Genomic DNA, 10,959 nt, shown 5'->3' with positions numbered 1-10,959 from the left:
AGGACACTGCAGAGATTATGCTGGCCTGAGAACGCCTTGGTGTTCCTCCGGATAAACTGCGAGACGGAAGTCTGGGCCTCTCTGCTTAGGCTGCAACCCCGCTCTGGATAAACGGAAAAGAGTGGATGGATGGGTTCTATTGGGGGGAAGGCTGGAGCATATCCCAGCTACCAATTCAATTTAATGGAAAGGTATTTATAACACTAACAGCTGTTCAGCTGCATTTTAAAAGAAAATATTTTCAACTACATGAATAAATACATAAAAAAATAAACTGTGTGATTCAAACTGCAGCAAAAATGTAATCATTCTTTTAGTGTTTTAATAACGAACATTAAAAACTAAGTAGAATAAGATATTATGTATTTGTGTAGTTTAAAAGTGATGTAATGATATCTATATTTTCAGTCATCAGCTCCTGCTCCTTTTCATGCATGGATGCAGTGTTGTTTTAATTCAAAGGAAGGTTTGTGTGTAGGAAATTAATTACTGTTGCACCATGTGTGAAAAATTACATGAAATGAAATCTCAGTGTACTGAGACAGGATGATATGGTGTCCGGCGGTCCCTGAAGGCAGCACGTTTTTTGGCGTCACTGCGTGATATCCCTCCGCGGGAGAGAAGCGCGCAGCCCTTTCCCTCCCTGTAGCACAGGATGCGAACGGGCGGCGGTGAAGCGACGAGACGTGACTCTGCGCCGACGCTGTCAACATTTCCCGCAACATCCGAGTGAAAATACGCCGAACGAAGACCGGGGAACCTCCGCCACCCGTATCACCGACTGAACCCGTCCTGTGCCTGACAACGACCGAGCTCCGTGGAAGAAATATAATCCGCTGTGGGCGCTGCGCGGCAACCGAAAGTGTCGGACTGAAGAGAGGCAGCCGGGGGAAGGAATGGAGCTCATCACGATTCTCGAAAAAACCGTCTCTCCGGGTGAGTCCCTGCATCACGCAGCGCACACAGCCGGCGGCCCGGGCCCGATGCCCGGCCGGGGGGTGCGGTGTTTGCGAGACGGCGGGCTGCCCGGAGCACCGGGGAAAGTTGGAAGCAGGGAGGAGGGAAACCATGCTAGCTCACTGTGCTAACCCGTTAGCGTTACGGCCTGACGCCGCTGGTGACTTAGCACTCTACCGGGCGTTTAAGCACACTTTAATGGCATTGGTAACCCTTTAGCCTGTCGACGGGAAACCAGAAGACGTTGTCATATCGCCATCACGCGGATTCGGGCCCACATAGGCCGTAATGCCGGCTGTGTGTCCCCGATCAGAAGCCGCGACCCTGCCCATGCCCGGGTTAGCCGTTAGCTTCTTCGCTAGCTCGGGCCATTCAAACTGTCGGCCGCTTTCTCGGCGTGTTCTCCTGGGTAACGCCGCTTTAGAGTCGCTGCGGGCACAGGCGAGCGCCCTGGTTGTGAGTTGACCTCTGCTCCGCTGCTTTAAGCGGAGTTGGCGCAGTTTTAGCGGCTCCGCTGTTTGCACATAAAACTTCATGCGCGTCTCTGGAAACGTGTCGGCTAGCGTTAGCCTGCTAGCACAGTGCAGGTGGCTAGCGCGCATGTTGTAGGGTCGGTGTGCTTCTCGGTACCACCGATGGCTCTCACCGGGGCGGGAGTTAAACTTTCTGAGTCTGAGGTGAATCATTAGTGCGGGACATCCACCCCGGGGCCGGGTGCTTGTGTGTGAACGTCTGGTGAACACGTTTAACCACCGTGCGTTAGCCCGTCCGCTAACCAGCCCCCTCCTCTCTCCTCTGTCCGCAGACCGGAATGAGCTGGAGGCGGCGCAGAAGTTTCTGGAGCAGGCGGCCATAGAGAACCTGGTGAGTATGGAGGGAGAGCAGCTGGAGCTCAGGCTGCTGCAGGAGAGGAGCGGACAGGGACCGAGGACTGCTGGATCCCGCCGGCTTTTCCTCCTTCCTCCTCCCCTTCCTCCCTCTGCATTGGCACACACGCACGCACACTCTTCACATATGTGTCACAGTGAAAGCCTCCATTGGCTCCTGATATGACCGTGCCAGGGTCTGCATGCTTCAGCCACTTCAAGGTCTTCATCAGAGGGCGAAGCTGATGCTCCCACATTTCTACATACCCTTTGTGTGGTCCTGACCTTTGACCTTGCCCTCATATACTATTTAAGTACACATGCTAACTTCAACCAGAACAGGAAGTGGTTCATAGCGAGTGTCTGTGAAGGTTCATAGCGAGTATAAATATGTATGTTGAGCGAGTATATCTCTGTAAACGGGCTGTCTCTGCTGGTCACATGACTGCAGCTTTCTGTGACCAGGTGTGACCGGCAAGTGCGAGCAGGTGGGTCTCTGTGAAACATCAGTGTGAGGGTCACAGCTGTTCCAGGGTTTCTGTGAGGGTTGGATGCCGTCTCCACAGGTCACCCTTCTTGACTGTGTGGTCAGGTTTGACTGATATTCTGTAGTGAGGGTGGGGCTTGATGAGTCAGGGTGTTGCGGTTACGTGGCTTACTTGTTACTCAGGGAAATGTTTAAATGTGTTGTCAGATGTGGTGACTGGCATGTAGAACTCCAACTAAAAGGTGCAGGTGGTGGGGGAGTCGGGGTAGGGCCGGTGGGGTTTGCAGTAAAGCCGCCATGGGGCTGTGGCGGTGTAGTTTGTGACCATGTGGGCGCTGTTGTCACGCGTCACTGGGTGACCAGGTGAGCCATCCTGAGCAGCAGGTTCACCTGAGGAAATGTTTCTTCCTGTTTATACACACAGACACTCCATACGATCGTCAGCTGTGTGAGGTGATGTCATCGTCGGCGGGAACCAATAAAATCAAAGATGACTTTCTGTAGTTTCTTATTTTGTAGTTTTTGCTGTGTCAGGAAGATAAATATCAGACTCTGTGGTCAAATGGTCTCTGTGTTAGAGACAAAGGTAAGAACAGTTACCGTTTATCTCGCAGTTATAAATTAAGCCCCACCCCTTCGCTTTACAGTGTGTTGACAATAAAACTGTAAACTTGGCAGAGTGTAACCCGACCGAGTCAATAACTCCTGCCAGACGCCGCCATCGTGGCCAGAAAGTCCACTGATCTGATATTTAAAACTGACTGTTCAAATCCAGATGTTTCTGCTGGATCGTGGTTTCTGCATGCTAAAGAATATCTGCACACACACACACACACACACACAGTGCTGCTGTGGTCGTCTGCTCACTGCAGAGAAACAGTTAGTTGTCTGTCCAGAGAAAAATAAAAGTTCTGGTTGGAGCTGATTGAGAGCACCTGGACACCTGCAGGAGGCGTGATGCTGATGGCGTCCTGCAAACAGAAGAAACGTAGTTGGCAGTTCTTTGCTGTTTGCCTCTGTCTGCGTGTGCTACTGCCACCTTCTGGCAGGAGGAGCACGCTGCGTCTTGTCAGGTGTGAGGGGAAAAGTATTTCAGTCCAAAAATATCTTCGGTCAGCTTTCTTCTCTGGTCTGACGTCAGTTGTAGCTCGCCGTCCTTCAGCCTGAAGCAGAGCGACGGGGTCAGGTGTGCCTCACCTGTGCAGACAGAATGAATGGAAGCAGAGCGAGCAATCAAATCACTAAGTCTGTTTAATGCTCCGCCCAGCAAACTGACAGCGACTTAATGTTGACAAGCTAAAGTAAGACTTGGTTCCAGGTCGGCGACCGATCTCTGGTTCCTGTTAGTGCTTCCTGTCTGTGATCGTACCTGCTGCCTTCTTGTTCACACGTTTACACCTGAAACCAGAGACGCAGAGCAGCTGTTGTAACGAGAAGCTGTGTTTCAGCTCCAGTAAAAATCCCAGCGTCGTCGCTTCTGCACAAAGCTTCCTTCACTCTCACTGTTTCACCGTAACTCAAACCAGATGTTTGACGTAATCAGTGACGCTCATCATGTGACCTTTGCTCCTCCTCCTTCAGCCCACATTCCTGGTGGAGTTGTCCAAAGTGTTGGCGAACCCGGGGAACACTCAGGTGGCTCGAGTTGCTGCCGGTCTGCAGGTGAAGAACTCGCTGACATCCAAAGACCCCGATGTCAAGGCGCAGTACCAGCAGAGATGGCTGGCCATCGACATCAACGCTCGCCGCGAGATCAAGAACTACGTAAGGGCCGAGCAAACCCCGCTCACCGTCCGCCACCGCCTCCACCTGTCTAACGGTTCCCGTGTCTCCGGCAGGTTCTACAGACTCTGGGCACGGAGACGTACCGGCCCAGCTCGGCCTCGCAGTGCGTCGCCGGCATCGCCTGCGCCGAGATTCCCGTGAACCAGTGGCCCGAGCTGATCCCGCAGCTCGTCGCCAACGTCACCGATCCGTCGAGCACGGAACACATGAAGGAGTCCACGCTGGAGGCCATCGGCTACATCTGCCAGGACATCGTGAGTCACGGCGAGCACGTTAAAGCACGCCGCCTGTTGTTACCCAAGTGCTCGCTCACCCAGCTGTTTTCCGCAGGACCCGGAGCAGCTGCAGGAGAACGCCAACCAGATCCTGACGGCCATCATCCAGGGCATGAGGAAGGAGGAGCCCAGCAACAACGTGAAGCTGGCCGCCACCAATGCGCTGCTCAACTCGCTCGAGTTCACTAAAGCCAATTTCGACAAGGACGTACGTTGCTTTCTCCTAACTCCTCCCCCTTTTAATGTAACTTTATTTGCAGGGAATCACGCTGACAAATGTGTACTTCCTGTTTCAGACGGAGCGACACTTCATCATGCAGGTCGTCTGTGAAGCCACGCAGTGTCCCGACACCAGAGTGAGTAACGCCAGCGTAATGCCCGTGACCTTTGACCCCTCAAATGCACTCACCTACTGCTCTTTCAGGTGCGCGTGGCGGCCCTGCAGAACCTGGTGAAGATCATGTCTCTGTATTATCAGTACATGGAGACGTACATGGGCCCCGCCCTGTTCGCGGTAAGACACCACAAACCTTTATTTAAACCCGAGAGTCAGTCGGAGTCGTCTCAGCAGCGCCGCTACTCTTGTCACTTCCTGTTTCAGATCACCATCGAGGCGATGAAGAGCGACATTGATGAGGTGGCGCTGCAGGGCATCGAGTTCTGGTCCAACGTCTGTGATGAGGAGATGGATCTGGCCATCGAGGCCTCAGAGGTCAGTGTGACGCTTCCTTTAACCAACAGGAAGTTGTTTTTTACTTCCTGTTTGTTCACGGTTCGCTCTTTCTGTCTCGTCCAATCGCAGGCCTCGGAGCAGGGACGCCCCCCCGAGCACACCAGTAAGTTCTATGCCAAAGGTGCGCTGCAGTACCTGGTCCCCATCCTCACCCAGACCCTCACCAAGCAGGTAGCTCAGCTGTCGGAGCCTCATCCCGTTTACCTGTCTGTGGCTTTGAGTCTACCTGTTTAGCTCCGCCTTCTCCTCTTCCTGCAGGACGAGAATGATGACGACGACGACTGGAACCCGTGTAAGGCGGCCGGTGTGTGCCTGATGCTGCTCGCCACCTGTTGCGAGGACGACGTGGTTCCCCACGTGCTGCCCTTCATCAAAGAGAACATCAAACATCCCGACTGGCGTTACCGCGACGCCTCCGTCATGGCCTTCGGCTCCATCTTGGAGGGACCCGAGCTAAACCAGCTCAAGCCGCTCGTCATACAGGTGAGACGCTCGAGCAGCTCGCCCAGCTCGCCCAGTCTTCTGTCTGTCACACAAATCCCTCTGTGTACTAAACTCCGCCCCCTCCTCCTGCAGGCGATGCCCACCCTGATCGAGCTGATGAAGGACCCCAGCGTGGTGGTGAGGGACACCACGGCGTGGACGGTGGGCAGGATCTGCGAGCTGCTGCCCGAAGCTGCCATCAACGAGGTCTACCTGGCCCCCCTGCTGCAGTGCCTGATCGAGGGCCTGGGGGCGGAGCCCAGAGTGGCCTCCAACGTCTGCTGGGTGAGTCGCCGGTCCGCGCTGGGCGTCATGTGGCCTTTGAGAGAGCTCTGTCAAAACGAACCCGACCTCAGATTTCGTTCTTCTTCGGTGGAAACCTTAACCTGTCGTCTCCTCCCTCAGGCCTTTTCGTCTCTCGCAGAGGCGGCGTATGAAGCCACGGATGCCGCCGAGGACCAGGAGGAGCCGAACACCTACTGCCTGTCCTCGTCCTTCGAGATCATCGTGCAGAAGCTTCTGGAGACCACAGACAGGTATGACGATGCTCACACATGCGTCTGTGCCTCTGACGACCGCAGCCTGATGGCGGTGTGACCACTTCCTGGTTTCAGAGCGCAGAGTGAACTGCATAAAGAGCTGGCAGACGGCTTCCTGTCGGCTCGCCGATCGTGTCACAGCTGCTGTTTCCTTCACTTTAACACTTCGAGTTAACCGCTTAAATGATGATGTCATCACAGAGGTTTCTGTGATCGTGTCGACGTTTGTGGGCGGGGCTCGACAGCTGAATGCGCTCAGTCATCGGGCAGCCGTCGTGCCTCCTTGACAGCGCTCTGCGTACTCGTCTTTGATTGGTCTGTTCCTGTCTCTCAGGCCCGATGGTCACCAGAACAACCTGCGCTCTGCGGCGTACGAGGCTCTGATGGAGATCGTGAAGAACAGCGCCAAGGACTGCTACCCCGCCGTGCAGAAAACCACGCTGGTCATCATGGAGCGGCTGCAGCAGGTCCTGCAAATGGAGGTGAGGGCGCCGTCTTAGGGGCAGAGCGATATCGATGCCGTTGTGAGCATCGCTTGGATCTCAAAGTCATTCAAGAGAAAAAACATAGAGCTGAAATAAACTGGTTTGAGCAGACCAGGCAGCTTTTAATTTGAAAAGGCACTGGCTTCACGTCTCTTAACTTCCTGTCTTCCAGTCTCACATCCAGAGCACCTCAGATCGGATCCAGTTCAACGACCTGCAGTCGCTGCTGTGCGCCACTCTGCAGGTGAGACGGGACACCTGAGCCTTTCTGTGCTCATGCTCTTATTATGGCGGTTCTGAGTGTTTCCTGTGTGTGTGCAGAACGTCCTGCGTAAAGTGCAGCATCAGGATGCCCTGCAGATCTCAGACGTGGTGATGGCGTCCCTGCTGAGGATGTTTCAGAGCACTGCCGGCTCCGGAGGCGTGCAGGAGGACGCGCTGATGGCCGTGTCCACGCTCGTCGAAGGTACGCCACAGTTACTTGAGTGACTACACGGCGAGGGCAGTGACGTGTTGTGTTCAGAGGGCGCGGCTCTCCACGTGTCTCACTCTGCACATTTCTCTTGCAGTTCTGGGCAGCGACTTCCAGAAATACATGGAGGCCTTTAAGCCGTTCCTTGCCATCGGACTGAAGAACTACGCAGAGTATCAGGTAGGACTCGCACAGCTGATCACCACTTCCTGTTTCACAGTCGCGGTCTGACCTCGGAGCTGAGAGGCAAGTTTGCTGTTTATGGAGGAGGAGCTCTGATGTCATCACTGACTCAGACGTCACAGTGTTGATGATGTCATTGACGTGTTGCTGCAGGTGTGTCTGGCGGCCGTGGGTCTCGTGTGCGACCTGTGCAGAGCGCTGATGTCCAACATCCTGCCGTACTGTGACGAGATCATGCAGCTGCTGCTGGAGAACCTCGGGGTGAGGAGGGGGAGGAGCTCCTTCGTCTTTATTGACATGCACCACACTGACCGTGATGTGAAAACCACGTTTATCTGAGACTTCCTCTCTCATCACTTCCTCGAGTTTTTCTGCACATGCTCAGTGGCAGGAGCACTTCCTGTGTGGCACAGATTTGGGCCAAAGCGCCGTTAGCTGGCTGCTCTGACATCAGTGAAGCTGTAGAAATTCAGTTCCATTCCAGTCAACCTTTGACCCCCACACAGTCAGCTGGTTCAGTTTCCACATTAGCTCCCGTCTGCCCCTCACAGGGTCGGTCCAGATATTCCGACCCACAGTCACATGATGATCCAGGTGTAGCGAGCAGCCACCTGTTCACAGGTGTGGATTATTGATCCCAGACTTCACCTTCCTCTGGTGCTGTTTGATCACCTGATGGACATTTAACAGCTGCCGTGTTCCAAAGCAGTCTTTGTGCCGCTCACCTGTCTGACCCTCTCACAGGTGTGCAGATGTTAAACGTTGGTCTGTTTACAGAACGAGAATGTGCACCGGTCGGTGAAGCCTCAGATCCTCTCTGCGTTTGGCGACATCGCTTTGGCCATCGGGGGCGAGTTCAAGAAGTACCTGGACATCGTCCTGGACACCCTGCAGCAGGCATCGCAGGCTCAGGTGGACAAGGTAAAGCCCCGCCCCTTCAGATGTCTGAACACACACTGAATCTTGAACTTGGGCTTCGAGTGTAGAAATGCTCAGCTTAGATTCGGACGTCTGTGATGAAAACTCATGCACCACGCTGACCGTGATGTAAAACCAACCACGTGTATCTGAGACCTCTGACCTCACAGATTTACTTCCTGTCTGTCCGAGTTCACCTGACACATCTGAACCTGTGTTTCAGACGGACTACGACATGGTGGACTACCTGAACGAGCTGAGGGAGGGCTGCCTGGAGGCTTACACCGGCATCATCCAGGGCCTGAAGGGAGACCAGGAGAACGTCCACCGTAAGGACACACACACACACGGACAGACGGTCTCTCTGGCAGCGTCTGTCCTCAGGTGTCTGGGGCTACCTGGTTGTCTAAGTGCTAACGGTTATCGCTGTGATCGCATGACCACAGCTCCAGCGACGTCAGTTCCTCTTCCTGCTTGCAGTCAGCAGGAGGCTTTAGTGATGTCGCAGACAGACGTGGGTCCTTTTCACCCGGGAAGCTTTAGGCTGCCGCCGAACTCACAGCTTCCTGGTTTTGCGGGACCCAACAAATAAAAAAAACCTCCTGTTTGCTTTACTTGCTCTCTCACCCTCATCTCCTCTCCACCCCTGCAGCCGACGTGATGCTGGTGCAGCCTCGGGTGGAGTTCATCCTCTCCTTCATCCACCACATCGCCGAAGACGAGGACCACTCTGACGGCGTGGTGGCCAACGCTGCCGGACTCATCGGGTAAGCAGGGGGCGGAGCTGAAGCTCGACCATGTTGGTCCAACATGGAGATCTTATCAGGAGGTCACAGCCAATCAGAGGGTTCCTTTACCCCAGAACACTTCATGCTCAGATCAGATATCACAGAGTAGCTTTTATGGTTTTATTTTGAAGGAGCTAAACTTCCTGTGGTCTGCACCACAGCTGATCAGCGAGGGTCACATGGTTCAAAGTCTAAGGCGTTGTGGTCGGTGAAGAGAAATCATGCACCACGCTGATGGCGTGATGGAAAACAAACCGCATCCTCTGAGACCAGCACGGTTACCCTGGCGATGCTCCAGTGTCCAGCTTGAGAGCTCAGATTCTTTTCACATTAAAAGCCTCAGTTTGTTTGACGTGTGTGTTCCGTAGTGACCTGTGCACAGCATTTGGGAAAGATGTGATGAAGCTGGTGGAGGTTCGCCCGCTCATCAACGACCTGCTGACGGAAGGCCGGCGCTCCAAAACCACCAAGACCAAGACGCTCGCCACCTGGGCCACCAAGGAGCTCCGCAAGCTGAAGAGCCAGGCCTGGTGAGGGTGGAGGCATGCTTCTCGTGGCTTCTCTGCGTCACTTCCTCTCTAACCCCTCCTCTCTCTCTGTGTCTCCTGCAGATGGCGGGTGTCGTGTCAGGGCGAGATGAGACTTCGGATGACATCACTGAGGACAAATCGGCCGCTGGATTAAATCTTCTGTGTTTGTCGGCGTTTCGCTCGAAGCAGCAGAAGAAGAGATGAGTGTCTGTGTGTGAGCGCGAGAGAGACGTGTGAGCGAGCGAGAGATGATGACATCACACCACCTTCAGTTCCTGCAGGCGATGACCCCGCCCCCTCCCCCTCCCCTCTTGGATGGCCTGTGGACTGGACTGTGACTCCTCCCCCTTAAAGAAACCCCCTCTCCTTCCACTCCTCCCCCGCCTCTGCCCGCGATCCGCCTCTTTCGCTGTAGCTGGGCTCTCCTATGACATCGTGATGATGTCACCGACCTGCCGCCGCCACCCCCCCTGCTCAGGGGGAGGGGGAGGAGGAGGGGAACTGTGTGGAATCAGCTGATCGAGTGACTGCGTGGACTACTTCTTCTGTGGAAAACTGGATTTTTGTTGCTCTTACGTTTCTTCTTCTGAGCACTAAACATGGCGGCGGAGCTGTGAGGGACGGATGCCTCCGCCCGCTCGGTCTCCTCCAAACAACGGCAGCACTAAATTCCTTCAAAATAAAAGCCGAAACGATGCTGAGAGGAGCGAGTGCCAAATGGGAATAGTTTAGCCCGGGCGTGAGCGAGTGCTGCGAGCTGCCTCGGGTTTCCTCGCCGCCGCGCCTGCTTTGGGAACGGGTCACTCACCTTTTTGCTTGTTAAGATTTCAGATGATTGAAGACGTTTGTATGAGGTTCTATTTTTCCATTGCTATGATGAAAATAAAGTTAAAGTGATACAAAACATTCCCCGAGCTCTTCTGTGCTTTCGCTCTTCTTCTTCTCGGACTCCTGGACTCAAACGTTTTGGACTCTGCTGATTGGACGCTGAGCTCTGGCTGTCTCCCACTGTTGGCTTGTTTATTCGACGCTACAAAGAACCATGATTTTTGTTTTTTGGAACTCACTTTATGGCTTGTTCAGTAGCAGTAAGGCGGTCGCTCCTCGCTACTGGGTGACTTCCTGTTGGGACGGTTTCAAGAAAAACAACAAAAAACCCCAACACTGACACGAAGCTTAAACGCTGCAGAGCGCGCTCATTGCCGCCTCTACGGCCGGAGAGCTTTGCTTTCAGTTGGTAAATATGATGGTCACTGAAAGCCAAGTGGCTCTGGCCTCGGAGGCTTTTATTTTGTAGAGGCGCGGCAGCTGTAGGGAGGAAGCACTTCCTGTGTTGACATGAACCTGAAAGTTTTATTTCTGAATTGTGACTCATTTGAAGCTGATCTGCTTTTTCTTTCATATTCAACTTTAGTGAACTAATAAAGTCTATATTGTACTGACCGTCTGCTGCTTCTT

General features: G+C 53.9%; 1 protein-coding gene across 2 annotated transcripts; it reads left to right on the top strand.

The window, feature by feature from the left end:
* Positions 1 to 616: 616 nt before the first annotated feature.
* kpnb1 (karyopherin (importin) beta 1) lies at positions 617 to 10,944 on the top strand (the record flags this gene model as incomplete). Of its 2 annotated transcripts, XM_080905923.1 has the most annotated exons (22): positions 618 to 936; positions 1,763 to 1,821; positions 3,892 to 4,074; positions 4,149 to 4,349; positions 4,426 to 4,578; positions 4,667 to 4,726; positions 4,795 to 4,884; positions 4,972 to 5,082; positions 5,173 to 5,274; positions 5,362 to 5,586; positions 5,680 to 5,871; positions 5,992 to 6,122; positions 6,460 to 6,607; positions 6,783 to 6,854; positions 6,932 to 7,076; positions 7,180 to 7,262; positions 7,419 to 7,526; positions 8,043 to 8,186; positions 8,407 to 8,512; positions 8,836 to 8,950; positions 9,340 to 9,501; positions 9,583 to 10,944. In XM_080905923.1, coding segments are annotated over exons 1-22 (2,631 nt in total). In that variant the 5' UTR covers positions 618 to 896. The 2 variants fall into 2 exon arrangements, with proteins under 2 accessions (XP_080762048.1, XP_080762049.1); XM_080905922.1 differs by lacking the exon at positions 9,583 to 10,944 and having other exon boundaries at positions 617 to 936; positions 9,340 to 9,505.
* Positions 10,945 to 10,959: the final 15 nt, after the last annotated feature.

Source organism: Rhamphochromis sp. 'chilingali' (genome assembly GCF_963969265.1).
Source record: "Rhamphochromis sp. 'chilingali' genome assembly, chromosome: 15".
Taxonomy (NCBI): Eukaryota; Metazoa; Chordata; class Actinopteri; order Cichliformes; family Cichlidae; genus Rhamphochromis; species Rhamphochromis sp. 'chilingali'.
Note: the sequence above shows the minus strand (reverse complement) of the source record. Positions and strands in the feature narration are given on the sequence as shown.